At 38.5% G+C, this 16050-nt stretch overlaps 1 protein-coding gene across 1 annotated transcript in view; it reads right to left on the reverse strand.

Annotated features, from left to right (window-relative positions):
* The window catches only part of LOC121523926 (beta-galactosidase-1-like protein 2), a 55762-nt gene that overhangs the window by 34030 nt on the left and 5682 nt on the right, over positions 1-16050 (reverse strand). Inside the window, exons 3-9 of the mRNA XM_041809002.1 lie at positions 15254-15322; positions 12431-12526; positions 8615-8723; positions 8192-8284; positions 6172-6253; positions 5422-5486; positions 3595-3679 (exon numbers count right to left, since the gene is read on the reverse strand). Of these exons, the coding sequence (XP_041664936.1) occupies positions 3595-3679; positions 5422-5486; positions 6172-6253; positions 8192-8284; positions 8615-8723; positions 12431-12526; positions 15254-15322 (599 nt within the window). The remainder of the gene's footprint in view (positions 1-3594; positions 3680-5421; positions 5487-6171; positions 6254-8191; positions 8285-8614; positions 8724-12430; positions 12527-15253; positions 15323-16050) is intronic.

The following is a 16050-nucleotide window of genomic DNA, read 5'->3' on the forward strand; positions in this document are numbered from 1 at the left end:
TATATATATATATATATATATATATATATATAAAATATATATGTTTATATTTATTCGCTTCAATTACCGTACCAAAAACGTAACAACCGTGACTTCAAAACAGAGGTACGTACCGAACCAACATTTTTCTGTACCGTTACACCTCTAGTTAATATACACAATGAAGATTTCAATTTACCTTGGAATCTACGATGCAAAATGTTTACTGAGCATGAGCTTGAATTCAAAACACCTGTTAGGCTCCATGTACTTTGGTAATAAACTGTTAAAATAAACTCTGTTTACAGCTAGTCTGTAACATATACAATATCTTAAACTAGGTGTGTCCAAACTATGGCCTTGGGGCCAAATTGGCTCCCCCAAAACTCTTTAAATTAAATGAAATATGGCCCTCAATAAAGCATGATGCTTGTGCTGACTGTGTTATTCTTATTAGTTTCAGCAAAAGGCAGTGCTACCATGCTAATACTGTAAACAAACATTTTGACAACAAGTTTGATGCTGTTCTGTAAGGACTTAATCGAGACAACACTACAAATAGTAAACATACTGGCAACCAAAATAATAATTATATCTTGATTTACGCCCTAATAGATCACATAAAATAGCAAATAGCAGCACCAATGGTGTTCCAGGGGTGGAGCCGGTGGTAGCCAGAATTGACTGAGGCACCCTGAAATCTAATTGGCCTCCCCAAAATTCTTAAAATGATTGGCTATTTGCCTTGTCACCCATCAACTAGCTGTTTAAGAATGCCCAATCACTGAGCATATCTTAACATCCATTTGACTGGTTTTACTAACTTTAATATCAAGGAGAGGTATATGATAGGGGCCCAACCATCCTTATATATTTCTGTATGTGCCCCCTAATGGAAAAAGTTTGAACACCCTGTCTTAAACTAACTTATATGTATGTTGGTAATGAGTAAATGCCATTAAATGCCAGGCAAGAGGATGACGGTGTTTATCCAGACTGCTGTATGTGACTTCAATAACAAGAAAGTGAGAGAGAATGAGATGAATGTGAGACCTACAAGCACCTCCACTTGTGTTTAGAACATCCAGCCAGAGACATTGGAGCACATCTTTGAAAAATCCAGCACAGGGCAGGTCATGTCTGAAAATATGTTCCCTGAACATCAAATAAGGGGCTCAGAGATGAAGGAAGAGAAAGGGACACACTGCTTTGTGATACTTGGCTAACATCCAGCTCTACATGAAAAGTATATAAATCTCAGACAAAGCCAAAGAAGAAGAAGGAAATGACCATATGCTATGCTGTGCATCCCATCTGCACAGAGTGGGCTTTGTGCCTTCTGTGAGGGAACTAGAGTGTTAGATAGACCGTCTTGCACTCAGACTTGAGAATTTATCTTACAGCCCCCAGAGCGAGAGTCTTCCCTTACCTTGATTTTCTTCTGGCACACAGACTGTTTTATTGCAGCTAAAAAGGTTTGTCTTAGGCCTTTCTTAACCTTAAAGCAGCAAGACTCTGTCTGCCCTCAAGACAGGCTGTTCTGCCTTATGAGATTCTGCTCTGGCTTAGAGCACAAAACCCATCTTAACCACGACACATATTAGCTATTAAAATCAACCTTCTGTGCACTAAGACACTATTTTCTCAACCAAGAATGAATCAATTCAAACCCTGTCTCATTCTATGAAGTTGAATTCTACAAATCTGTAACCTTGCAGAGCAGATAGACTGATCATATTTCATGTCTGTCATCGAGCAGATCCATCATGCAAAGCTTCAGGCCGATATCCCTGTTCCTGTTCAGAGAATGACCAGTACAATCTGTGTCATCTGCGATAAAAAGAGGGAATAGTTAGAGAGGCAGTTTAGTTTAAGTAATTGCAAGCTTGTAAAAAACGGTGGCCAGTAGACTAGTGTGGATGCAGCTATAGCAGCAGTTCTATCAGAACTTGTTCTGACATTACAACAGCTGCCTTTAGTTGTGTTATGTGGTTTTCAGCTTAAATGTTACAGTTTTTCCAAGAAGCCTCCAATATTTTTGAAAGGTTCTGCCCTCCCCAGATACCGTATATGAAGCATGTTGCTGGCTTAGGGATAGGTGTGATTAGCCTACTCAGTGGTGCAAGTCAGATCCCTCCATAGCGGGCACCAGAATTACCAATCGGTTATGCTAAAGGCCTTAGCTTATCAAGTCTGTTTTTGTGCAACATGTTAATAAAAGTTAACAAAAAAGCAATCTTATGTTGCATTTTTTTTGCATCTGTCCAGTTTATTTGAATGGGTGATTGATTATTCAGAACAGCAGCTGCAGCTCCCTTCTTGCTCTCTCTCTGTCTCTATTTCCCCACGCATTAAGACCTAATCTAAACACCATGATTTACCAGATGAGATGGAAAGTATGGCCACTTAATTAGCTGCAGCAGAGGATTGTGGAATTCTAGTTTGGCTTCCAAGAGAGACATGGATGAGGAAATGCATTCTGTGTCTCAGAGTACACCCAATTGCAAGCTCACATTACTAAGAAACTGGCAGTAACCCCGTTCTATCCAGTGGACCAATCACAGGACTAACAGGCTGTGTTATCTCTAGGGGTCATCTGGGATAGTCGGCGATTTGACGATTCGATTTGGAGCGCAGCTTTCATTTTGATACTTTAAACCACTTACACAAAGAAAAAATAAGAGAGATTTATGCGTTTTGCTGCTGTTAATGCAGCAAAACAATGTTAAAGCAAACGTCTGGTAGTTGTTCTAAATGGCTGGAATTCTTGAGGACTGCCGGTCATTTTGACTGGGGACAAAAAAGTCTAGCAAAAATGCTGTTCGAATATTAGTCGACTAAATGCAAAATCTGACGAAGAAGATTCAACTATGAAAAACCTTAGTAGTTGACGCCCCTAGTTGTCTCGATGTGTAGTTTTTTGGAGGTGCACACCAGGTACCCAGGCTTACGCATATGTTCAGGGATAACAATCCTACAACTTATGCTACTGCATAGGCTTAATGCAGAATTTAAATCAGGCACCAATGTTGCAGGGTATATAGAGTATCCCTACTTATTTTTCTGTCTTTATAGAATGTACCCACCCACTTCGAATTCCCGTCTCAGGATGACAAAGTCAACAATAAGTAGTTGATATACAATAGTGCCTTGCTTTGTAATGCATTGCCACCAAAACTAAGGAAAAGTTCATTCAAAATATATATTATCATGTATGTAGTCTTTAACATGTACTTAAAGTGGAAGGTCAGTGGTTCTTGTAAAATCAGCTGTTTTTTTACTGCTAGATTACAGTGTGCAAATACTAAGGGCCCCTTTCTAAGTAAACTAAATAAGAGAGATGATGTTACATGTCTTCATTTATAACACAAGAGGGTTTTACTTCGTAGGACTGGCCTATTAAAAAAATAAAGGGGAATTATTAAGAGTATAGCCTCCTCTGCAGGTACCATTACACCACTGCTTAACACCTAGCATACTTTACCTGGGATTTGCTCTTCCTAAAGAGAACCTGTCAACTGAAGGTGTAAAGGTTCCCAGAGGCCATGGTTTGATTTGCACAAGTCATATAGTGGCTAAAGTCCTTTGAACCCTCCATTTTCAAGTCTGTCTTACCTTCAGCAGTGTAGACATGATGAAGGCCCCCCCAGACATCAAACCAGCCAGACCAGTACTCCATCACCATCTTTGGCCTCTGCGGCTACAAGAACAACAAAAACAGTGTGGGTTAAAAGCGGTATACAATCAAGCTAACAGGACTCACCAGTATGATCAGTCAGCTTCCCTGTGTAGACTTCAAACTGCACTGGCACTGCATTATCTTTGGATCATTAGAGGAAAATACTAAAGAAGCAATATGTACAATTTTTGCACCGAAATATCTAAATTAATGTAAAAGTGACTAACGTCATGTTTTGTCTGAGTTGAGTATTTGCATTATCTTAAATACGTCCAATAGTTTTTAAAGCCAGATAAACTCTTTATCTTAAAAGCTGAAGTACGACTTACTGTGGTTGCTACCATAACAAAGCCACCAGGGCAGACATTCCTATGGAAACACTGGATTTTACATGAAAGAGTGCTACATAAGGAATCATGAGCTGCTACTGAAAGCTGCTGTTCTGTTTACCTGCTAGCTTACTGACCTACTAGCTCATGACTGACCCCGATTATTCTCTACCATCAACTGCTTCATCTATTTACCAAGAGCCCCTGTAACAGTACAGCTCCACTGAATCCATCAGAGAGGTGACATGTTACCTAGCTCAGCACACCTACATTGCTTACTTTTTGCTAAGTAAACCACTGTTCTTGTTTCATGGATGAATTTCACATAATAAGGGAGAAAAGCTGTTAAAAGTGGCACTGAGCTACTTGCAAAGCTTTAATGGCAGCTCACAGTGCAAACAAAGAAGGCCTCTTTTAACAGTTTTTCTCCCTCATTATGTCAAATTCACCCCAAAAACACAGCAGTTTGATAATACACAATATTTGTGCATTTTTATTAAGTCTCTCCCTTCAAAACAGGAAGTAAGCAGCGGAGGTGGTTGGAGCTGAGCCGCATGTCTCTGCAGGTCATCTGTTGTTATTGTTTTGGCTGAGTGCTCCCTTGGCAGTGGAATTTACAGTACATACAGTATATTAAAGCTGTCTTTAAGGCTCCAAGGTAGGCACAGAGCCTAACACTTTCAGTCTTTTACAAGCCAAAGAAATATATATGTGTAATTTTTACCTGAATAAGCAAGAGCTTCTTGTGAGTACGAGTCTTTTTCTGAATTTAGACTGCAGATGCCCCCAATCCCTCCAAAGAAACATCACTTTACAAAAAGGGCAACTCAAACACCTCCAAAAGTGACTTAAATTAAACAGACAAAAGGAGCTCAAGACAGTTCAACCACTAAGACTGAATGTTACTACTCATTTGTTGCTCAACAGTCATGCATATCTTGTCCTTCTTCCATTCTTTCTCTCTTCCTGCACTGGCGATCAGCTGATTATAGGCATTCACTCTTCATTCTGCCACAGCCTCATTTGACCAATCATCATGCACCTGTCATATTTTAAATCTGTCATCAGTTCTGTCGTTTCAGCATTAACGCTGCAACCCTCCTCCACCCCACCCACCTCCATTCAGTTTACCACCATCTTGTCTAGCTCCTCACAGGTCATCTGTTCATCTCATCCTGCAAACCTCAGTCTCCTCCCCAAAGCCACCTCATTGGTGTCCTGGTCCCGCTTCTCAGAAGTCTACTCCTCATCTGATCCTGCATCCCTAACCAATATGACCACCAGTGTCTAACCCTTTGAGTACATGAAGTCCTCACAATAAGGTCTTATCACCAAAGACATTGCACATTTCTTTAATTAAAATGACTGAAATAAATCGTTGTTAAACTCATACTAGGTCTCTCCTAATAGAATTGCATGAAATAAAGGCCTCACCTGCATGATATCAAGATACTTTATCGTCTCCAAGTCAAATTTCTGGAAATTTAGTGTTTCTAAAGCTTTAGGACAGAAAAGGAGGAAAAGAAAAAACCATTAATGATGAAGATTAGTAGCCAACAGGTTCATGTATATGGACATTAACTTTCTTATTCTTAACTTAGTTTTATCTTCAGGCACAGTTTCCTTTGAATCATTGAGTCCAAACACACTGAAATAATCTTTAGTGACTTTCTGTCTAAGGCTTGAGGTTCTTGTCTAATGGTCCATCTGGTTGTTGAACACACCGTGGTAAAGATTTCAGTTAAAGATAAGAATGAAATGCTTTTATTAAAAAAGAGGACCCTGTCTGTAATAATGTTAATGCCAGAGCATGGTCTGCTGTGATAATAAAGCCCACAATACTCACTATCTCAAGAGAAAAAATCTATTCATAACAATTAAATGACAATGATTAATGGTGGCCGGTGAAAATTAAATTAAACAGTGGATGTGTCATTTAAAAGAAAAATAATATGATTCTATTCTCTGGCATCAATCTATTAACCCAGGGATAAACATTACAAAAACAACCCTGGAACAACACAGATCCTTTGTGGGTAGAATTTAGTCCTAAAGTGCAGCTGCCTGACACTGGGCTGCCCTTTGCTCAGATCTCTTTCCATTGTGTGAACAAACAACACACCAACCACCGTACTGTATGTTTGTGTGTGCACTATGTTTGCCTTTCAGCCTGTCTGACAATACCTCCTTTCACTCCTCCATGCTTTAGTCCATCGGTGTTGTCTGAGGTCAGCAGAAGCTCTGTGATGCCCCTCGACACTAACGCCTGGAAAAGAAGAGGGATTATGGAGACGACTAATCCGAACACTGGAGGTTGTTTCTGAAAATGACTGTTGATGTTTCTTCAAGGGGAGGAAAGTGAAAGATTGAGGGATTAGCAAAGTAAACATTCACATCCTCATCTTCTAGCAGAGGTGGACACAGTTAACGAAAAATAAGCTTTAATAGATCAACATAAATACAGACTTTGTTGACAGGTTATCCGTTACTGTGATCAAAACTAAAAGAAACAAATACCCTGTTAGGAGTCCGACAGTCCGCCCCTAGGCTGTCAATGTGCTTTCTCATTACCATGATTATTTACAAACCTGCCGTTTGCAACTATGATGACATACATCCTTGGAAAGTTCTGATTCTTGTGATTCCAACCATATAAACCATTTCAAGATCAAACCAACAGCCACAGTCTACACATCCATCCAACAAAAACTCTGATCTCTGATCTTTGCTGAGATGTTTCTACACCTTTATCGGCGTCCACCTGTGGTGAATTAGATTGATTGGACATGATTTGGAAAGGCATACGCCTTCATATAGAAGGCCCCACTTCTGACAATGCATATCAGAGCAAAAATCAAGTCATGAGGTAAAAGGAACTGCCAGAAGAGCTCAGAGACAGGATTGCTGCAAGACACAGATCTAGAGATACTACCAAAACATTTCTTCACTAAAGGAACCCAAGAGCCTGTATAATTCTTAAATGGAGCACATTTGGCACAACCAGGACTCCTTCAAGAGCTGGTTGCCTGGCCAAACTGAGCAATCAGGGGAGAAGGGCCTTAATAAGAGAGGGGACCAAGAGCTTGATAGTCAAACCGACAGAGCTCCAGAGATGTGTGAATATGAGGCCAAGTTCCAGAAGGTCAACCATCACTGCAGTCCCCCACTGGTCTGGGTTTTATGGCAAAGTCTCTAGACGGAAGCCTCTCCTCACTGCAAAACACATGAAAGCCCCTTTGGAGTTTGCAAAAAATCAACCTGAAGGACTCTCAGACTCTGAGAAACAAGATTCTCTGGTGTAATGGAACCAAGACTTAACTCTTTGGTCTCAATTCTAAATATTATGTCTGGAAACACGGCACCGCTCAACACCTGCACAATACCATCCCAGCTGTGAAGCATGGTGGTGGCAGCATCATGCTGTGGGGGCTTTTTTCAGCAGCAGGAAGTGGGAGACTGGTCAGGGTTGAGGGAAAGCTGCATGTTGTTCCACAGTGCTCAGGATCTCAGACTGGGCCAAAGGTTCACCTTCCAACATGACAATGACCCTAAGCACACAGCCAAGACAACACAGGAGTGGCTTAGGGACAACTCTGTGAACATCCTAGAGTGGCCCCATCAGAGCCCTGGCTTCAATCCTTTCAAACATCTCCGAAGAGACCTGAAATCAAAGGTCCCCATCCAACCTTACTGAGCTTGAGAGGATTTGCAAAGATCAATGGCAGATAATTCCTCATTCCAGGTGTTCAAAGCTGTCTATGTTATACTCAAAAAGATTCAAGGCTGTAATTGCTGCCAAAGGTATTTCAATTAAGTACTGACTAAAGAGTCTGAATACTTAAATCAATGAAAGATTGTGTTTTAATTTTGATAAATGTGCAAAAAATTACATAAGTACATACAGGTACATCTCAAAAAATGAGAATATCATGAAAAGTTCAATATTTTTTGTCACTCATTTCAGAAAGTGAAACCCATATATTATATAGACTAATTACACAAAGAGTGAAATATTTCAAGTCTTTATTTCTTGAAATGTTGATGACTATAGCTTACAGCTAATGAAAGTGCTTCACCATGTAGGTGAAGCAGCATTTCACAATGAAAGCACCCCAGGCACTGGCTATTCAGGAAGTCCTCTGAAGTAGAGGGCTTCCTGAAGTTATAATGACTGCATTTATAATGACTGCATATTGTTTCTTACCTCTTTCATGAAAGGCATGTACTCTGTATCTTTAGCATAGGCACCATACTCATTCTCCACTTGAACTGCAATAATCGGGCCACCCTTGGAGAACTGCACATTAATAATAAACAAAGGACACAGGTTATAGCCTGCCATCAAATGCTGACCACTTCCTCACTCCAAACAACTGAATTATAAAAGTACAGAAAACTGGAAAAAGAGGTTGCTCTATCTCAGAGCATACTAGCTGACCAGTTCAAATTTCCTGGTGCATTTTTGCTTCTACTGTGACTATAAGATGGGATGAACATTATAAACATGACAACAAGTATGCATCAAAGGATGTGTCAAAGTCAACACCTCTTTTATACTTGCATGCATGTAAGCGTTTCCCTTTACAATTGGAAAACCAAATAGGAACTCGTGTACTGCTTAAAGTACCTGATGAGAGACAACTCTCTTAATGAGCTGATTAAAGAAGGAGTTGACTGCCTCTGTATATCCAGGATAGGTCGTCCTCAGTTTCATGTTTGGATCCCGCAATAGCCAACTGAAAAGAAACATCACAAAAACCTTCAAAATGTTTAAAGTTAAATATATCAAACAGATACGACTTAGTGCCTGGTTTAAAACAACCATATGCATGCAACATTAAACTATCAATATTTTATCAAAATTGTAATTGCAACATTTTTAACGGTGAAAATGGGCACAGCAGTTTAAGCTTTATCAAAGTACCTCTAACCAGGGCTTTCGACGGCCTTGTAGCAAGGTCGCAACCCATGCACAGAAGCTAGTCTTCTAAGCAGGAGGTCCAGGTTCAAGTCCGACCTTTTGCCTCATTTCTGCATGTCACACCCCACTCTCCCACCCTAATTTCCTTTGTTATCCATCCAGGTACTTTGCCCTAACAATGCTGGCCCAACCCTCAGTGGTGTCTTCACTGATTAAAAAGCTTATTAAATGAAAACCGGACAGTTCAGCAGTTATTAGGAGCCCAAATCCAATGGCCAATAACATTATAACTGTTCTGAAGAGGTGCTGTCCTCTGGAACGCTGACCTGAGATCTGCTGAAACATGTAATTCCTTCAAAAGTCACCTTAAAATGCTGCTTTTCTCGCAAGCCATTGACTGTTAGGTTATCATTGTGTGCAAACTTGTTCATGGTTTGAAAATGCTACCCTTTGGAGATCCCAACATTAGTATATGCAAAATGTTGTACAGATTGTTGCAAGGTGTGTCTAAGATCATTAATTATTTGCCTGAAATTTCTATTTTTCTTGACTCAATAGTGTATCTTTGTTGCTGTTTGTTTGTTTTGCATCTGCTTTTATCCTCTGTAAAGCACATTGAGTTTACATTTGTATGAAATGTGCTGTATAAATGAATTGAATTGAATTGAATTGAATTGAATTGAATTGAATTGAATTGAATTGAATTGAAGAGGGATTAATAACGTAACATTATAACATTAACAAAAAGATAGGTGTATGGGAGTGTCTGTTCAGGTTCAGTTAAACATCCCCATCTTGTGACCAGAGATGTCATAAACTGACATCACATACATTACTCCGTGTGTATCTTGGTCATGTTAACTGAGGTGGATCTTAACCTCTAAAGTTCATTAATAAAATGTAAGAAGAATATCCAGGCAGGCAGGCTCCAGCTCCTGCAGTCGGAACACAATACTGTTACCACATTTCACCACTTTACTCCTCTCTAGTTTCACTCAAAAGACAAAGAGTGCTTCTTTGCACACCATCAACTAAGAATGACAGACATTCCTTACATCAGAGATACTTGTGGCTGTTGAGCCACATGTGGTTCTTTTGTGATGATTTGTGGCTCTTTTATGTCTTAATCTGAAATATCATTCCTCATTAATCAGTTTGTTTCCCACTTATACAGTAAGCTTAAATTTTCAAACTTCAATGTCAACCTTTATTTTTTGTCTGCATATTTTTATTGTCCTTATTTTTTTTCAACTTTTTGACACTTTTATCCTGCTCTTTGCTATTTGCCATTTTTTCCTCTTTTTCCACTTTTCACCCATTTAAGCTGCCTCTTGCAATTAGATGCCACTTTTCACATTTTTGCCACTTTTTGCTGCTTTTTACTTATTAAAGTCATTTTCACCCATTTTTTGCCACATTCTTGCAGCTTTTTGATAATTTTTGTACCTGTAACTCTTTTTTTACACTTCTCATTTTTCTTTGTCAGTTTTCAACCAGTTTTTGCCATTTTATGCCTATTTTCTTCCTTTTTAACCATCTTTTGCTACTTCGTAGTTATTTTTGTTGCCACTTTAACCCATTTTTACCACTTTTCACCACTTAGATTGTGGCTCTTACAAAGGTATTTTTCTCCTCTCTTACTGAGGCCCCGCTTCCCTTTTCGATTTTAAAGAAATCATTACTACTGAAATCACTGCAGGAGAAAACGTTCACATGCAAAAAGTGGAAGTCCAAGGTTTCTACCTGACAGAAACGATTTTGTAGATCAGTGATTCCCAACCTTTCCGTACCCCTCCTACTCGTATCTCAGAAAAGCTAAGCCCCACCCCCATCCCAAGACCCGCTTTGAAAAATTAAAATCACTTTTAATTGTTTCATTGAAAAAATCCCAACATGATAGGCCTACATACACTAATTCTTGACAAAAGATCTATGTCTAAACTATCCATTATGATGTGCGACGATGTTTAGGGCCACTCTAGAGAAATTTATGATAAAGGGGATCTGTTAATTTTGAAGAAAAAAAAAACTTGAAAACCATTGTTTTCAGTTTGGTCTCCAGTACATTTTGACTTTAAATTGTTGTAGATTTATCATTTTGAAAACAAATTTTTTTTCAGTCTCTAAAGTCAAAAAGTAAGACTTTTATGACCCTGAAATTCAGAGTTTTTCTGGTAAATATACAACTTTATAATCATAAAAGCTTTTTTACGTCCAAAAAAAAAAAAAAAAAAAAAGTGACTTGCTTTTGGCTCAAAAATTAACAGATACTCTTGATTTTAAAAAAGTTTTTTTAGTGGCCCTTGACACAACCTACATCATGTTTCTAATTGTGATTTTAAAAGAAAATATTGCTGGTGTTGGGCCAAAATTTTATATCAACATTTTTCTTTATTTTAATATTTTTCATGTATCTGTCAACCTTTAAATTGTAGTCCGTGGGTTTTAACCCATTTTAAAGCAATTAAAGAGTCAAAAAAAAATCTGACTTTGACCATCCAATGTTAAATCAATTGAGAAATCCTTTTTTGGTCATTCCCTAAAAAGTGGTGATTTGGAGATACTGTACATCTAAGTTTAACAACGTCAGAGTAGAGAGGGCCCCACCCCCCCGAGATCTTTGGTGGCCTCCCCCGAGGGGTCCCCAAACCCCAGGTTGGGAACCACTGCTGTAGATGATCATGTGAATGAAGCAAAGCCATCATGTCTGCCTTAAAAACACTCATCAATCACATAATCTTCAAGATCTTACTGCTCCTGATTAAGGTAAAGCCTGCCCTTAACTCAAATCGTAAATATTAGACATGACTGATATTGATGATTCCAGAGCAGGCTGCTTCTGATGGAATAAGAGGTGTAGTGGGAAAGCCAGTTATAGTGAGCAGCCGAGGAAGAATCACCAGCTGGATGCTGCACTTTTACAGCTCATAAACACAAGTATGCTGTGTCTCAAGACAGGATTTCTCTCACATTCTTCCTCATTTTGCACGGCAGGACAGCCAGGTGACAACGCTGACCGTCCTCCTTTTTTATTTTTCTACTGAAGCCATGTTTGATCGCAAAAGCCTCTGTGAGATTTCATGTTTGTTGTCACTGTGAAATTGTTTCTACATACAGCAGATGTGTGGTCTCACAGTCTGACTGGATCTTAGCATACCTAAATTTCATTTAAACTGTCCTTATGTCGCTGGTCTCCCATGTATTTCAATTCATTCTGCATCTGATAATCAGCCTGTAGCCAATAAATTCAGCTCTTTAATGTGCAGAACAAAGTGAGAAAAGAATAATACATTCAAATAACAAATCCATGAATCACTTCCATGAGTTGAATGTTTTGTGCTTGAAGCAAAGTTTCTGCAAACCAACAGATTACCTGAGTGAACAAATCATTTCCAAGGTGAATTAAAGGATTAACTTTACATCCCACTGGCTATCTTAAATAATGCATAGGGATGTTGCTTTAGCTGTGGCATAAACAAAATATCTACAAAGGTCTAACTGAGGTTTAGCTTTGGTTTTTACCTGGGTAGACCGCCTAAATCCCACTCAGCACAGATGTACGGTCCTGGACGCAGGATCACCCACAGGCCCAGTTTGGCTGCCAGGCTGAGGTAGGCTCTAGAGAAAGGATATAAAATGTTAGCAGTCAATATCCAAACACTAGTGTGACTACAAATATTCAGATATTCAAAGATTCAATCAAAGAGCTTCTTTCGACAGCAGCTCTCACAGTCAAACACCTGAGTATGGAACAAGAACATTCCCTTTCAGCTATATGGAGGTGCTCAATGCTTAATTTAACAAAGATTTTACTGTTTCTTTACTTATTCATATTTAAAAGAAACCCAGAAAATAACTCAAGTAGGTTACTCATACCCTCCTTTGCACCATAAGAGATATACCACTTAATAAAAGTCATTTAAGTCATCACATCTCCTGAGAGTTATTTTTTCATTCATGCTCTTTGTATTTCTTTTCATATAATCCAAATTTTTGCTGATCTTTATATCCTACTTAATTGCTGTGGCTCTGTACTTCGAGGCAAGAAAAGTTACTTTCATGTTTCTGTGAAGGAATACCTTAACTTGTGTTTATTCCACATTTAATTTAATTTATAGCATCGAGACATTTACAATGACTTACGGATCCAAGGCATGTTGTTTTTTACTTAAATGTTTATTTTTCAGTGGTAATATATGTTGCCTTGATTTGATGTTCGGCTTACATTGGCCTCTTTTCAAGTTTTGTTGTCTGATCATAGTATTATTCATTTGTACATCTCAAAAAATTAGAATATCATGAAAAAGTTCAATATTTTTTGTCACTCTTTTCTGAAAGTGAAACCCATATATAATATAGACTTGTAACACATAGAGTGAAGTATTTCAAGCAATTATTTCTTGAAATGTTGATGATTATGGCTTACAGATAAAAAAAAACAAAAAAAACAATTCAGTTTCTCAAAAAACTAGAATATTCCATAAGATCAATAAAAAAGGATATTTTAAACAGAAATGTCAGGCTTCTGGAAAGTATGTTCATTTCTATGCCTTCAATACTTGGTTGGGCCTCCTTTTGCGTGAATTACTGCATCAATGCGGCGTGGCATGGAGGCGATCAGCCTGTGGCACTGATTAGGTGTAATGGAAGCCCAGGTTGCTTTGCTGGGTCTGGTGTCTCTCATCTTCCTCTTGACAATACCTCATAGACTCTCTATGGGGTATTGGCCAGTTTGCTGGCCAATCAAGCACAGTAACACCATGGTAACTGAACCAGCTTTTGGTACCTTTGGCAGTGCGGGCAGGTGCCAAGTCCTGCTGGAAAATGAAATCAGCATCTCTATAAAGCTTGTCAACAGAAGGAAGCATGAAGGTCTCTAAAATGTCCTGGTAGATGGCTGCGTTGACTGTGGACTTCAGAAAACACAGTGGACCAACATCAGCAGATGCCATGGCAGCCCAAATCATCACTGACTGTGGAAACTTCACACTGGACTTCAAGCAGTGTGGATTCTGTCCCTCTTCCACTCTTCCTCCATTACACCTGAGCAGTGCCACAGGCTGATCGACTCCATGCCACGCTGCATTGATGCAGTAATTCATGCAAAAGGAGGTCCAACCAAGTATTGAAGGCATAGAAATGAACATACTTTTTAGGAGCCTGACATTTCTGTTTAAAATATCCTTTTTTTATTGATCTTATGGAATATTCTAGTTTTTTGAGACACTGAATTCTGTTTTGTTTTGTTTTGTTTTTTTTTTATCTGTAAGCCATAATCATCAACATTTCAAGAAATAAATGCTTGAAATACTTCACTCTATGTGTAACAAGTCTATATAATATATGGGTTTCACTTTCAGAAAAGAGTGACAAAAAATATTGAACTTTTTCATGATATTCTAATTTTTTTAGATGAACCTGTAAATATAAATAAATCAGAGTTGTACCTAGATACTCTGGTTTCCTTTTACTTAAAGCTGTGAGCATTCTGTATTGTACATTGGCATTTTTACTTAAAAGTAGGGATGCACGATAACTATCAGTACTGCTAAATTATTATTGGAAATATTTTGTAGTATCTTATTATTTTAATAATAGGATTTTTTTCCCGATAAAATCCACCTATAATAAATACATTTCTTGATTCAAGCATGAGAGTACAAATTCCAAAACAGAAGGTGGTGTTACGGTACGTGGCCCAGAAAAAAAAGTGTTATGGCGAAAAGTAAAAAAAACAAAAAAAAACAAAACAAAACTTTAAAACCAAAGCGTGGGTCCTTAGTTTATGATGCACTTAGGTACAGAAATGCTACAGTTAAAAAAAGAATAAATAAAGGTTGTAAAGTCAGAAGTGTTATTTGATTTTGAGCTAAACATGAGTGACAAATAACATCAGTTACTGATAGTTTAAAAACATCTCTGCTCACTATATATTAATCCCTCTTACCCCCAAATGTGTATTAATACATACAACAAACTTTTAAAAGCTTTTTAAAAATCAACAAATGAAAAAATAATGGTTATCAGCCACCGGTTGTCATTTCAAAAAAGTACTTAATATTTCATTACTAGTTCTCAGGTCACCATAATGCACTTAGTCCTTATCCATCTGAATGACTTCTGAGTGAGCAACATCTGCTGAATAAAGGCCATCATCATCAAAAAATAAAGAACCCTGAAGCTGCATGAAGCTCCAAAATAATTTTCTCAAGAGTAGCCTGCACTTCCTCAGCAGTCTCAAATTACACACAACTGTAAAAGCTGGGCCCTTTTGAAATGCAACAACGCCATCTGCTGGAGCTCAGAGTGCAGTGTCATGCCAGCCTTCTCTCCAGCTCTCCTTACTCTAAATCCAGTTGGTCTTCAAAGTTGAACACCCCTCGCTCAGGCTCATGTAGGTTCCATGGCACATACCTGAAAAATAAGAGGAAGAAGTTACTGGAAATAATGTCAGAGATCATAGCAGTGGTACTCAGCTCATCTTGCCTTTAGAGACCCACCATTACCTTCTCAATGATAAATAGCAACCTAAGTTTGTGAACATTTTTGACCACCTAAAACTATTCAATGGAAAAAAGTTGCAGTGTGGGCTTCAGATGGAACGAAAGATCTGACTGAACAAAGAGACCAGACAAAACAGATATTTTTAACATCATTACCTAAACCCTGTGAGGATGCATGTAATTTTGCTCCATTCCCTAAAATAATATGTACATTTTAATTGTTTTCAAGAGTCTTTGAGAATTCTATTTAATTGTCAGAAAAAAAAAGCTTTGATATCGAGACTAACTTTAGTGAGAAAATTGTCTTAGGCTCCTCACCTATGCTGCAGCCACAAAAAGCATGACTCACCTTAAACACAAAACACTAAATATAAACAAACAATGTCAGGAAATTCTAAAGAGATAATGAGGTTCTTAAAAGTACCTGTGCAGCAACAGCATGAGGCAGCCTGGGTCAAGACAGAGCAACGCCACTGGATCTAAATATCCCAAGATATCGAGATAAATTTGTGGGACACTAAATCATGTACAGGTCCCTTAGGCACTGCTGTAAGTGAAAGGTGCCAAACTTCAACACCCTGCCCACTGGAGGCTTTTACAGGTTAAAGGTAGAAAGAAAGGTTGGGGCGCAGATGATCT

Source organism: Cheilinus undulatus, linkage group 2, assembly GCF_018320785.1.
Source record: "Cheilinus undulatus linkage group 2, ASM1832078v1, whole genome shotgun sequence".
Taxonomy (NCBI): Eukaryota; Metazoa; Chordata; class Actinopteri; order Labriformes; family Labridae; genus Cheilinus; species Cheilinus undulatus.